At 32.6% G+C, this 15,437-nt stretch overlaps 1 protein-coding gene across 1 annotated transcript in view; it reads right to left on the bottom strand.

Moving 5' to 3' along the window:
- The window catches only part of ABCD2 (ATP binding cassette subfamily D member 2), a 54,849-nt gene that overhangs the window by 26,019 nt on the left and 13,393 nt on the right, over positions 1 to 15,437 (bottom strand). The window contains exons 3-6 of the mRNA XM_045554020.1: positions 14,687 to 14,802; positions 11,549 to 11,717; positions 10,671 to 10,765; positions 7,233 to 7,378 (exon numbers count right to left, since the gene is read on the bottom strand). Coding sequence (XP_045409976.1) covers positions 7,233 to 7,378; positions 10,671 to 10,765; positions 11,549 to 11,717; positions 14,687 to 14,802 — 526 coding nt within the window. The remainder of the gene's footprint in view (positions 1 to 7,232; positions 7,379 to 10,670; positions 10,766 to 11,548; positions 11,718 to 14,686; positions 14,803 to 15,437) is intronic.

Genomic DNA, 15,437 nt, shown 5'->3' with positions numbered 1-15,437 from the left:
TATCTTTAAAAAAAGGATGTGTTAAGTGACAGGTATTTATCCTCATCGTAAGCGGATTATGCAAAATATCTGCTACAAATAACAAAATAAATATATTGCACATAATTAGTGTAAGATGCCAGACTGATTTTGCAGTAGAAGCCAAATCTGTGGAGATGTTCATTCATTCATTTATTTAACCGTTCATCAGATATTTATTGCATAGTTACAATATATTTACTAGGATACCACCAGTGCTGTACAGAGACATGTGGATGCCCTCTCTACCTTATATTCCATAAAGATTTGCTTAACAGTGACTCAACATGGGCAAGGTCTGTTCTAATACAACCCCTATTCCCCAAGTCCAGGTTTGTCTGCTTTGAGGGCAGTAGGTCCAATGTATGTGTAACTTATTAGGTATAGATTTCTGTGAGGAGGCTTGGATTAAGCCACATCAGGTTCCTTTTTTATTCCAGTGGCCCTTGTAGACACTCATTCCACTCAAGCAGTGGTCTGTTAGCCTGTCCCTTAAATAAACACCTCCTTGTCCTCGAGATGCTCTCTCTATTTGTGCTTTGGCATCTAGAGATTCATTAAGAATCAAAAGGTGGAAAAGCTAGGGACTCAGAAGAAAACGGTGATCAAGATATTTAAACTAGCATTCCCTATATTCTTACTTAGCTCCTTTTCCAGACCACATCCTTATTTTCTAATCTTAGATCTAAGGTAAAAAGAAAAAAAGCAAGGATCTCACTAAGAATACTTTAATGGCACCCTTTTTGTCCTTCCATAGAGGAAGGAGGCAAATGATTTCTTCTCACCTCCTTCCTGATCTCATGTGCTTCCTGGTTAATTGCCATCATCTGGTTTTATATGTGCAGATTAAACAATGTTATTATACAACATAGAGTTCTCCTATCCTCCCAAAGATGAAGTCCTGGATTTAGAAGACATTCATATAGAAATAATCCAGAAAGGAAGTTCATACTTTAGAATATCTACAAAGCTTATTTGGTGCATGCACTTCTTAGTGTCTGGTGCAGTTGTGCCAATGTTGGTGTTCCTGGGATTCAAGTGCTCTGCCCATTCTATTGAACTTACGGAAACAAAACAGTCTTTGCTCTGTTGCAAGAGACAGTCGATTCTTTTGATGACACAAAGGGTATATAATGCCTTTTTTTATGTCGTAATGCATTGTGAAAATTAAGCTTTGCTTGTTTTATATCTCTGCAAGAATTTTGATTTGAAATTAAAGGAATGTTTTTGAGAAATTATTTAAAATTTTATAGAGAAGTGAGTTTTAGAAGAACAGGAAAGAGTAGAGAACATGATTTAATTTGAAAATGAATAGAATTTAATTCTAAAAAATTCACATTTATACAAAAATATGTGTATTTTCCTTCACATTAACACATATGAATGATAGCCATATACCTACGCTAAACTTATGTTAAAATTGACTTAATTGCCCTCTATACTCAGAATTGAAAGGACTTCTGCCTCCAAAATAAAACATAATCATATATTCAGGCTATATCATTAAGGACCATGTCATCAAAGAAAATATGGTTTAAATACTGGTACTCCTAAAAGCTGAGATTTCATGTTATAAGCTTTCTTCCTAAGAAAAACAGTTGAAGAATATAGAAAATTTTGAAGTGTGAAGATAAACTACAAAGAATGATATTTTGTTATTCCCCAGAAAGTTGGGACAGTGCTAGAGACCTTATTTTATTATGATTATTTGAGAAAAGATTTAAGGTCAAACACAGTAGGAGTTTTTTCTATCATAGGAAGATGCTTTAATATGATAATTTTATTAATCTGAAAATGAGAGACAGTGAATACAGAGGGGAGTTTGTATTCAAAGACTTGGTAAATTCTAACCCTGGCTCTGAAGTGCTATATAATTCTAAGTAAAGTCTGTAATCCCTTTGCATTTCAATTTAATTACGTAAAATACCCTATTTAGCATGACTTATGCTGAGCATAATCAATATGTATCATTCATGCATAAGATGATAGAAATAAAGTTATCTATAGTTAATTTGCTGTACAATTTAATTAATAATGTTACCATTCCTGCTTACAATCAAATTTAAAATTTTATGTTGTGTTTAATTTTAAAATGTGATTCAAAGCAACTTTATTTATTAAACAGTATTTATATTTAGTCTAGGAGATTAAGCAACATGGTACTTGAATATACAACCGTGAATGAAGTAGTTAGTAAACAAATACTGAGCTGGTAAATAAAGTGTTACCATTTCAGAATATCTTCTGACAAAAGGGAACAAAAAATAATGAGTGTCATAGAAGCAAGTTACTGTCATCTTTTATTATGTTTTTCAAGAAGCATTAACAGTCTGTACAATTTAACATGCAAGACTGTGTCATTTACTCATAGACAGATGAGCTCCTTAACTGAAGACCGGGAAATGGCAAGCATCCAAAACACTAGGGAACTTTAAAAAATAAGTCAAAGAACTCCAGCTAAAAGGAATACTTTAGCAATGCTTGAGAACCCAGACAATGGGCACTATTATTTCCAGCATGTACTGATGACATAATATTAGTGGAGATGAGTCTAATAAATATTTGTTTTTCTCAGACGGGGTATTAGGGGACTGTGGGATAGCATAGGATGCTATCCAAAAAGTGTTCAAAAAATGAAAAACAGGCCGGGCACGGTGGCTCATGCCTGTAATCCTAGCCCTCTAGGAGGCCGAGGCTGGTGGATCGCTCGAGGTCAGGAGTTTGGGACCAGCCTGAGTGAGACCCCGTCTCTACTAAAAAGAGAAAGAAATTATCTGGCCAACTAAAAATATATATATAAAAAAAAAAATTAGCCAGGCATGGTGGCGCATGCCTGTAGTCCCAGCTACTCGGGAGGCTGAGGCAGTAGGATTGCTCGAGCCCAGGAGTTTGAGGTTGCTGTGAGCTAGGCTGACGCCACGGCACTCACTCTAGCCCAGGGAACAAAGTGAGACTCTGTCTCAAAAAAAAAAAAAAAAACTTTTTGCTTACTTCAATCTGTGGCATTTCTGACCTATTTACACATTGGAGAAACTGATGCGATTCACTACTACTGTTAAAATCCTAAGTTACTTTTGAAACTCAGGCCAAATGCCACATTGTTCTAATAATATTTTTCCTCAGTTTGAATATTCATAGCATTTCTTGCCTTCCTTGAGGCACTTATTCTGGCTTTTATTTCAGTTAGTTGCATATTTTTGTTTATTACTAAGTGAGATGTAAGCACCATAATGAGAGAGACTGTTTTAGTCATGGTCTATCCTCTATAGTATCTTAGAGCAGGGCTTTAATAAACACGGGATAACTTGGGGGAAAAAAGTACAATAATTTCTGTAAGATATAAAGTACAATATTCCAGCCATTTCTTCCCCATTTTTCCTTTTCTTTTCTTTTTTCAAAGAGATGTTTGGTCAGATTTAATAATATCCTTATAATACAATCTTCCTTTCACTTTCTAACCAAAACTTCTCAGACTCCAAAGCATGGATGGACAAAAGTTTGTACACTTGACTTTTGTATACACAATCGTGGGAAATCCAAATCTATTCCAGATCTTGACCTTAGTATTTGGGCATGTACAGTAGATTTGAATAGTAAGAAGATCATGGTTAAAATTGCTGACCTGAGATATTTCAGCCAAGGAAGGTAGGTGGTGAGAGCAGAAGTGTTAGGAATAGCATTACATGGTGGGTAGTGCTCAGCTGCAGACTGTTCCTGAGGAGAAATATACAGTCGTCCCTAGGTATTCACAGGGATTGGTTCCAGGACCCCACAGATGCAAAAATTCCACAGATACTCAAGTCTTTTATATAAAATGGCCATGGTATTTGCATATAACGGATGCACATCCTCCTGTATACCTTAAATCATCACTAGATTACTTATAATACATAATACAATGTAAATGCTATGTAAATAGCTGTTATACTGTATAGGTTTTTTATTCTTATTATCTTTTGTTGTTGAATTATTTTAAATCATTTTTTTCCCAATATGTTAGACCCACGGTTGGTTGAATCCAAGGATGTTGAACCTGCGATATGGAGGGCCAACTGTAATGTGATGTATACAAATGATCCTCTGGAGGATTTTTTTAAAAAATAGTATAAAAGAAAGCAAAATTTTGCTACCGTTTGTCAGTAAACACCTATTATCTTCTGTCTTCCTTCCTCCCTCCCTTTCTTCCTCTCTCTCTTTCTGTTCCCCCAATCACCACCAAATATTTCAATTTATCATTTTGGTGACAGTTAGCATATTGTATTTTGTTAGCACGTGAACTAAATAAATAAACGAAAGGCTAGGTCTTTGGGCTTTAATGACTGAAGACAGAATTTCACCAGGGGATCAACAAGCAACTAAATGGGTCATAAATTAGTGGTTTTGCGAAAGCAAGAGCAGGGAATAAGCCTATCCTTAGGGACTTGAGAAGACAGAGAAACTGCACTAAGAATTGATGAAAGATTCAGGATCTGTATTTAAGTGGAAAACTCTTCCTGAGGGTCAGGGTGGCTAATACAGTAGGGAGCAATGAATTTCAATAATCAGTTTAAGGAATATAGTCATATTGCTCAGGAAATTCAGTCTCAGCCTAAAATTGCCAAAATATTTTTTTAAAGCACTACCTGAGCAAAACTAAGCATTTTACCGCACACCATTTCACAGATTGAGTGGCTAATCTACATTTTTGATAAAATATTTTTTTCCTAAAATTTATCAAATGCTTCAAAAGTCATCATATCTCATCATTAATGAAGATGGAATGAGGAGAAGTTGTTTTGAAACTAATTTGTCTAGCAAAATTTCTTATCTATGTTCTTGAACTAAGGCCCAGATTTTCTTTTATCTGGTTCTCATTATTAATGTTGCTAAAGTAGTAGAAGACATTAACTGGAAAACATTGAGGTAATTTCACAATTTCTTAGGAATTCAGGTTTCCCAGCTTGCAAACGGAGCCATGGTAGCATTCTTTGTGAGGACTTAGTTAAAAAATAAGTGGCCTAATATAGTTGATTGGAAGACTTTCTTTCCTTAGTAGTGCACTTTTTTCTTCTGTACGCTACATGACATTATTATAAACCCACTTTCATAAAACTTACTCTATTTTTCCCCATGAAAGTAACAATTAATGTACATTTGATCAATCCATAAAGAGATCCATCTTCTACCAACAAGTCTCTCAATAACAAAAAGTGAATACAGGGGAATTATTATAAAAGTCTGTTTTTATGACTTATGAAGTTCATACATAAATCTCAACTCTATATTTTCATTTTTTTGCTGCGAATGTAGTTAACCTACATTCTATTTATATAAATTAATGCAATAAAAGATTACAATATTCATTAATGAGAATATCCTAAGAAATGTTTAATATTACCTACTGACAAATATTTTAAAATAGGTTGTATAGCAGCTTTCTTTTAAATCATAAATATGTGAAATATTTTCAAATTTACTTTAAAACTCAGCAGCTTTTAGACTGTAAGAAATAAATACTATATTTAGACTCTTTACTTATGCATTTAAATAAATTCTATGCTTTTTACAAGGATAATGGTCCTTTAAACTTTAAACGTACATACAAATTTTCATGTTTCTAGAAATGATATAATCAAAGTAAAATTACTTTTAACTAATTATTAAAACACATGTTTAGCCTTAAAAATTAGAGTTCTCATTCTTATTTTTCTCCTTAACTAGATTGTAGTTGATCTTTTTGCTTAGGCAACAGTAAATTTCATGACTAAGGAAAACTTTCTCAATGATTTATATTTGTTGCAAAATAACATAGTTAGGTCTCTCTGCAGGCACAGACTAGAATTCCTTCACTTTCTTACATTCCGGAAATGTCTTATGTCCTCAGGTTAAAGCTCTATTCAACAACTGTAGCTAAAAATATAAAGTTTATGTATGTGTTTTTATTTGCATTAAGAGAATTTAATTATATAACGGCATATTGTCTTCATGATTCTATGACTTCTAACCTAAATAAAAAATTAAAATCTGTCTGCTAAACACATAAATGTCTGAAATATAAACTTTTGGCAGTATAATTTAGCTTTCCAAATCAGAAGTTTTCACAAAGGACTTTAAAGCATTGCCAGAAAGAAACAATGCTTCTGGTGTCACAAGATACTATCTATTTGTGTCAAACACGAATAAATGTCACACTGCTCACGTCCAACATTCTTAGCCAATACTGTTCTTCATCTCCTATACTCCAGGTAGCTTTCTCCCGCTACCAAAGGTCTCACTTTAACTAAAAAAACCCCAAAACCTCATCTTCCTAAGTACTACATATGGTCTAAAAATTAGATCAGAGGGCAGTATGGTACAGGCACTTTCTAAGAAAGGAAAAGGGGCCAAAGAGACAAATGATAACACTATACTCAATGTAACTCTCATATTTGCTCTGGTACTATATTTCCAGCCTAGGTGCTTGTGAGAGTCCACAGAATGGTCCTCTGACACAGTGAAAGTACTCTATGTGTTGTCTACTTAACTAATCTGATGACAGATGGAAAAATTACTGGGCTAGATGAACACGAGGAGTGTCTCTTCTTCTGACTTTATTTTCTCTCCACCGCAATGAATATTCCAAATTCTCAGGTGTATAACTTGGTGTGGAGACATTTCTAAATTGTTATGAGGGAAGATGGCTAAAGACTTCAGATGAAATAATGTTCTTTTTCTGTGCTTACGTGATACTCATTGTCACAGTAAAACAATTTTAATTAAGGTAGTTACAAGTCATGAATTAATCATTATAGCATAAATGTATTAATAATAAAGATTATTTTTACAGAGGATCTTAATCATAAATGAACAATTTTAGAATATATGAGTATATGCCCCTTGAAGAAGAGAGCTGTATACTACCCAAATACTATTTTTTCTATAACAACAGATAATCTGACACCTCAGGCAATCTAATTATTTGGAATAGCCTGCTTGTTATTTCATGAGACTAACATGTGCATTTCTTGTGTATATATTACATCTAGACATGTGAAAATGAAAAGAAGTGGTATTGTCCTAGACACTATAATCAAAGCAGTAATAGAACTTTGGGGGATAATTGAATTTTTGTTTCTTTAATAGCTTCTCTCAATGAAAACATCCTTAAAGATATATAAACCAAAGAGCTTGAGGAATCAAAACAATTCAAGAGCAAAAAGGAAATTGTTTCTTGTGGTGTACAAAAATGTACCTACCTTTGTGGAATATAGAACATATGTTGAGGAGGTGGTTTATAGAGGACTCCTTCATACACAGGCCAGAGCCCACTTAAAATTCGGAAGAGAGAACTTTTCCCACAACCATTGGGACCAGTTATCAAAAGATGCATTCCTTCTTGAACCTAAAGTAAGAAGTAAAATTACAAACTGCAATATTTAATTATTTCTTCTGGCAGCATTTAAAAGTCATTTATTTTTTTAAAAAAAAAACTTTCAAAATGCATGATAACCTAGGATGGGCAAGAAATCAAAGAAAAATAAATCAGGGTTCAGAACATCAAGTTTGGCTTTTGATTATTCTCTGAAGCTAAAAGCATCATAAAATAATTCAGTTCCCCAAAAAATGTATCATCTTGGCATGAGCACTGGCTTTCCAAAATTTTAACTGAGGTTTTGTTATTAGATAATACACACAGATGGAGAAATACAACTGTATGGGAAATAAGGCAGACCATAACAATTAAAATTAAAATATATTAAATTGTATTTTATTCATATTAATAACAATTAAATTTATATTGAATTCAAATACAACTGAAAGGCAACTGGAGTTATTAGCTACAAAGCACAGTTATCCGAAGAGCCAGCTGGGTTTAATTTTGTACTTCAGCAGTCTGAAATGCTACAGAAATTACAAAAGCCCATCAGAGAGAGATGATTCTAATTCTGCTTTATTCACGGATGCAGAAAATATGTTTACCAAACCAAAGACAGAGGAAAGTAAGGAGACTGAAATTTAGTTCTGTGTCTAGGGATGAATTAAAACACATGCACACATATATATTAGGATATTGTATATAATATGTATGAATATTATATACATAATATCCATCAGTAAAACAAAGATTATCCATTATCTGTTGGATGCTTCCCTTTATCTTCTATCTTATTTATCACTTAAATTTAAACTGTTAAAATTTCATGAGTTCCCATTCCACACAAATAGGATGGGGGAGTTGTCTTACCATGGTACTTAAAGGGTATTGTGAAGAATAAACAATAGGAACACAATTTAAAATTTTGTTTTACTTGTACCAAGAACAAATGATATTGTATAATCAGTAAAAATACAATATGAAAGCATAAGAGGCAACAATTCATAGGATGTCTGTAGATGCAGCTTAGTATGGAATGGATACAAATATCTAATTATCAATACTGTACTATACAATATATCATACTGAAAACTCAAAGATGAAAGAATATTGTAATATATTGCTAGCATCCCAAGAAAATCCTGGGAAGTACCTAGAAAGTAAGAACTTTGTGATCTGCTTGTGCTCTTCCACTAGAGAGACGGTTAAGGAAGTTTAATTTTGTAGAAGCATAAATATTTTCCAAATGATTTTTTAAAGGTATATGTCATGGTGAAAAGCACATTCACAAAATTCTTAATGGGGCCATTCTCTATTAGGGATTCTCAGAAATTTAACACATTTTGAGGAGTAATTGAAGACCTTTTTACATCCATATTAATACTTTCTCAGCGTAAGTTTTCTGATGCTTAGTAAAACACTGAGGGTGAGGCAAAAAGAATTTTCACACTTACTGAATTTTCTTCCGCAAATGATTTTTTTTTTTAATTCTGAAGGCTAACAATGGGATGGGAACCTTTTCCTCTAGCAACTTGTTTATTTTTCAATCCATGCAGAGGAAACAAAACTTTCTGTCATATTTTAGAGACCTGAGAATTTAAACATAATTCCCTATCTGAGTCAGAAATAGATAATTAGAAAAGTGTAGTGTAATAGGACTGGTGTAGTAGCTCACACCTATAATCCTAGCACTCTGGGAGGCCAAGGCGGGAGGACTGCTTGAGACCAGGAGTTCAAGACCAGCCTGAGCAAGAGTGAGACCCTGTCTCTACAAAAAATAGAAAAATTAGCCAGGCATGGTGGCATGTGCCTGTAGACTACTTGGGAGGCTGAGGCAGGAGGATTGATTGAGCCCAGGAGTTTGAGGTTGCAGTGAACTCTGATGATATCACTGCACTCTAGCCTGGAAGACAAAGCGAGACTGTCTACAAAAAAAAAAATATATATATATATGCATATATAATATATAGTAATAATGTATATATAGTATACAATGTATATATAGTAATAATGTATATCTTTGTAGACCTTCAAATTGTATAAGATACTTTCACTAGATTATTTTTATATGTATTTTATTTTTGCATATATTATCATTTATATGAAAGAAACTAAGCTCTAAATTTTTCCACAGAAAAAGTGTGATGAACCTACAACAATATAGTTCGTCGGCAGAATTCAAGACTTGTACTCTATTTATTTAATAAATGGAGCAACAGAAATTGATATTATAAAACCTAGCCTGACCAAAAAAGCCACCTCTACACAAAAGTCATAAATTATAAATCATTAAACTATTAATGAATAATTAAATATTCCACATATGCCATGAATACCTAATTGGTACTTGTGGTAAGATCCTAATAATTAAAACCATTCTATAGGTCTATAAATGGAAAAATAAAGCTTGACCAAATTGTAGTTAAGACACAATTTCTCTTAAATTTACTAACAAGAAATTTTCCCTTGTTCAGTGCCTCTTATGGTCTTCTTTCAACTTCTAGCAAACCTTTTTATTTGCAAATACACTTTAATAATCAAACCTTAACTGAGGTCCATATTAAAATCATTAGCATATATATTGTCATGTTTGTAATTCTATTATCAAGTCCAATCACATCTTCCTTTGAGCTAAGCTCAACTGTCTTCATTATAGTCATTAATGTTTACCAGAAAATTGTTTTTACTTGAAAATGTAATTTTGAATTTTATAATCAGGGACTCAGGTTTATTAGATATTTTTACTTGTTAGTTTTTGTAATCAAGGCATATGATATTAAATAACAAATTATTTATTCTCAACAAAATTAAAAACTTAAAAATTGCAATCCATGAATCTTCTGATTATTTTTTCATAATTGTAAACATAATTATTTAAAATTGAAATTAAAGTTAGAGAAAATGTGTATTAACAGAACTGAACTTTGCTAATGACCTCAGCCTTCATATTTTAGTAAATATAGTACAGGCCTGTATTTTTTTTAAGTAATTTCTATTAGGAAAAAAATTAAAATTTATTTCCAGATATTAATGTCTGAGGACATTTCCTAATGTTCCCAAAAGTCACCTGGTACAGGCTCTCACTGCACTGTAATTTTGATTTTCAACCTGGCAATAAAGCAGTAGAAATCAAATTTCTTTTTTCTCTGTGTTCTGAGGAAGTAACTGCTTCTGTAATTGAGCCACTGTGCATACCTTTCTTGATTTCCCCTCCTTTCCATATTGCTCCTCCAAGTATTTAACATAAGGTACATGAATTCTGAGTTGTTTTGTATTAGTGTGATGGCAACAATCAGAAGATTCTTGAATATCATCTTACTTTGAACTTTAGCTTGGAAGCCACCACTTCTCCCGCTGGTGTAATTATGGGAACATTTTCACAAATAATTCCATGATCCACATCAATAACTTTTCCTATAATTAAGGAAAAGTTTAAGTTACAAAGATATCATCTGTTGCTGATTAAATAACTTAAGGTATAATGCAGCATAACAGATAGTCAATTACAAAGATAAATCACAGTTATAAATCATATAAACAAATGTAAATATAGACATTTATATCTGAAGCAAAGTTTAATTTATATATTTTGGCACATCTATTTGAAAAATATTTCTGAGAAACATTATTTTATAATAATCTAGCCATCATTACAATAGCAAAGCTAAACTTAATCTATTATAACCCAGTCATAATTTTTATAAAACTACTCTATTTCCCTAAATTAACTTTTCCTACAGAAAAAAAAAAAACAGTGCTGCAGAAAGGAAATTAAGACATGGAATAATACAGTTTTAAAAATATTTTAATATAAAAATATTTTAAAAGCCAAACTTAAGTTTAGAAACATAGGGAAATGAACAACATAACATTAGCTCTACTTCTATTTGTTAGTTGAATTTTAAAAGCCACCAATTCATTCTGTCATGTGTAGTTTCTGAAAATTATTCTGAAAATTTTGTCCTAAATAAAAGTAGCATAAAATTGTTTTTTTAATGGTTATGTTAGTCAACATCCCTCAAATTGCAATACTAATATTAGGAATATTATTAAACATTATTACTGTTTAAATAACGTTGGTTATCTAAATGTTAGTTCTTTGTAATTGTTAATAGTTACCTTCTAAGAAAACTTTGGTTCTGTTGATAAAATAAATACTTACATATGGGAAAAATATAAAAACACTTGAGTCCATACCTTTGATTGCCAATGTATCAGTAAGAGGCAATTCTATATTAGCTCCATTCTTGCTATGGTTTTCCGTCTCTTGAATGACAGCGGTTCTCTTATAAATGCCTCTTTTTACTTCATCAAAGACCCAAAACATATTGTACACTCGAGCAGTATAGCCTGCTAATTCAGTGATCTAAAATCAACACAGAGATAAAAGAGTTAATATACTTGAGACAAGCTTTTAAATAAATATGTAATCATATGTACTTCTTGATTTAATGTTAAAGATACTATTTTATTATACATGAGAAATAGATAATACATCTGAAAACTTAAAAAAAAAAAAAAAAGGGAGTTAAAAGGTTACCAAAAGAGTAATACAGCAGGATTTCAATGTAAGTTTGACTAGAATTGTAAAACATAAAAATTATTCATTCAAGTAAGGGTTCAAAATGAACTATAAAGATTTCAGAATACTAGTGAGACTTAAGGATCCTTCAGTCAAATTTCTGATTTGGCCTGTTTACATGATAAAGTGCATTTTCAGAAAACTAAAAATTTTGTGAAAAGCTGAAGGTCATTCAATGAAATTATGATCTTTAGTATCTTTTTTTCGATCTAAAACAGAACATTTGAAGTAAAAGAAAAGTATCTTTTTTTCTTATTATGAAATGAATGATTCTGAGCCAAACTGATTATCATAAATTCCTATATTTGGCCAGAGAAAATACCCATGCTGCAGGAAACCATTACAGAGAGTGGACTCCGTGAAAAGCTTCAAATCCTTTTCAGTACAAATCCCACAATCCAGCTTCTTTTGAAGCCAAGCATGATTTATATGCCCAAAGAAAAACATTAAATACACCATTGTTTTCCAGGTAAGATTACAAGATGAGATAAATCTCTGCTTTAGTCCATAAGGCTCAATGGAATTGTGCCTTGCTCCTATTCTGCCAGCTGTCCAATTTGGATGAACCTCCTGCTGTTTTTCTATTCAGAGAACACCTTGTTATCAGGGTGAAGGGTGACTCACTTCCTATCAAGACCATCTTTCTCAATGAAAAAGAATACACAAAACTAGGTACTGATGCCAATAAGCAAAGCATGTCACTAATAAATGTTTCTTAATAAATTATGGAATAATACAACAATGCTGATATTTGTATACGATTTTTGTGTGTGCAAAACTTAAACAGCAAATGGAAATAAGTAGGTATTGTTGTTAAAAGCCTCCTACCACATGTCTCTACTGAGTGAGAGATCAGTAATTACACTACTTCATTTACTATACGTTAATATTATGGCTATTGAAAGGATAATTTCTAAAATGTTACCTAGAAGAAACTCTTTCAGTTCCCAAGTAGAGGAGAACAAAGCTAAGGATTAAAAAAATATGGATTCAAAAGAAAATTGAGCAAATATAAATATTTGGATAGAAAAAAAATTCCAAAACCAAAAGCAGAGGTCAATTCAAGAAAAGCGGGAGGCAATGTGTTAGTAGTGTACAAGATAGGGGATTTGCCAGGAACCCTAACTCTAAAAGGGAAGCTTGGTCCATCTGGAGCTGGCAGACAAGGCATGGTGGGCACTTTCATGTGCTATCACAGCAGTTCAAGACTTTTTAGAAGTGCGCATGCTATGACTGAAAGCAAATTCAGGCAACATAAAGCAAAATGCAATCACTTGTTGAGTCAGAGACAATGTAGAAATACTAATTGATACCTTTTTTGTAATTTAGATAGCAGAGTATTCTAATGTGAGATGCACAAAATTTTGATTCCTAATATAATTTTAATATTAAGTAATTTATTACTTTGAAAAATCTATCCCAAAGACTATGTCTCCAGATTATCAAAATTACTATTTGAATTTTTTTTTTAATTGAGTTGCTTGGTACATGGCCCTGATCAACTGATTTTACTTAAAAAAAGAAACATTTCAACAAATCAGTTGTTACAGACTAAAACGTTCTGTCAGCAAATCACAAAATTTATAATTTTTATATATAGTTTCTTCAAGGCTGATTTAATAGGTAGTTACGTTTATAATGATGCTCTAGCAATTTATATTGATGTGAAAGCTAAAAGAATAATTAATAGTGAGAATGACTTTTATGGGAATATTATATTATATAACATCTGATTGGAATGAAGTGATTTTAATCTTAACCCTGTGGTATCTGTAGGTCTTATTGTTAATACTATTCTTTTAACAAATATTTATTAACCACATATAATATTCCAAGCATTAAAATGAATATTAGGAATGTAAAGATGAGTAAGACACTTCCTGCTTTCAAAGAGCTCAGGGTCTGGTGCAGGAGATAGACAATTATAATGCGGTAAAGCACTAGGTGTGCACAGCCATGAGCAGAGAAGGAAGACCTAAACCCTGCAGGGAAGGTGGGAAGAATGTGGAGTGGCAGGAAGGTTTTATATGTGGTTGTGAGACTTCAATGAAGGATGGGTAAAAGTTTACAAGATGTATAAGCAACATTATTAGCCAACATTTACTGAGAGTTTAATATGTACTGCTTTTAATATTCTACACGTATTAACTCACAACAACCCTACAAAGTCAGTGTTACCATTATCCCCATTTTATACATGAAGAAACAGAGACACAGACAGATTAAAGAACTTGACCAAGGTCACATAATTTGTAAATAGTGGAGCAAGAATGTAAATTTAGGCACTCTGGCTCCAGAGTACGCATCTGAGAGTTTCTTCAAAATTTAAAAACAAATATGTCATACTATAGACAGAAAAAGAGGAATAACAATTGATAGTGTAAACATGAAAGGATATTAGTAGCATTACACTTGGAAGTTGCTGCCCTTAATCTTGATTACACTCAGCAATTTTGGGGAGAGAAAAGATATATGTTTTTAAAATACTAAGTATATCTGGTAATTTACATTTTGCTTGATTTTCATAAATTTCATTTTCATTGAATTGACAACAAGAAATGCAGCACCAGCTCAGGCAATATAGCAAAACATCATCTCTACCAAAAAAAATACATCTGGGTGTGGTGGTGCATGCCTGTAATCCTAGCTACTCAGAATGCTGAGGTGCGAGGATTGCTTGAGCCCAGAAGTTCCACCTTGAGTGACAGAGTGAGACCTTGTCTCTAAAAAATAGAGAAAAAAAATTCAAGTACCTCTTTGTATGAAGACATAATCCTTTCGATAGCATCAGCTCCAGAGGCCAATAAATTTCGAGCAGTGGTAAAGGCTTCTGTCCGTTCACTAACCATAGCTTGTTTTTGGCCATCCTCTAGATCTAAAAGCAAATTACAAAACTTCTGAGTGTTTTCAGGTAATGAAATGTTTTATTTTATACAACTAAATTGTGGCTAAAACGACTACATATTAATTTTTCAATAGTATCAGCAATTTTCTAGAAATATAGTGAATTATTAAAAATACAGTATTTGTACCAGATTTTGTTTAAAGCTTTCTTTTGTTATTTTTCTAAAAGGCGAGTTAAGACAACTAAATCTGTAGGAACTAAGACCATTTTCATTTGCCATTCTTTCAACCCTTTCCATATCCAACTCCCTGCCCTTAGGAGGGAGCAATAAAATACTACCAATTTGGGCAATAAATACTACCACCCTGAATATAAGCAAATATTTATGATGTGGTTTCTTTAATAGAAATGCAAATTAGCTGATCCTCATAATCTAGCCTCTGCCTACCATTCATTCTCAGCCATCCTTCACCCTACTGCAGTCCAACTGCACCCTATACATGCCACACGCTGTTAATCCTCTAGTATTTGTATATGTAAATTTCTTCTCACTTTAATATACTTCCCTTCCTTTTTGGCCTCTTTCTCTTTCTTTAAGAGTTAACTCTGTAGGGTAAGTTTTCCTGAAGATCCTTATCTGACTCTTTCAGTGGACTATA

The sequence above is a fragment of the Lemur catta genome, chromosome 6, assembly GCF_020740605.2.
Source record: "Lemur catta isolate mLemCat1 chromosome 6, mLemCat1.pri, whole genome shotgun sequence".
NCBI classification, from domain to species: Eukaryota; Metazoa; Chordata; class Mammalia; order Primates; family Lemuridae; genus Lemur; species Lemur catta.
The sequence above is the reverse complement of the archived record's forward strand: the minus strand, read 5'-3'. Positions and strand labels throughout refer to the sequence as shown.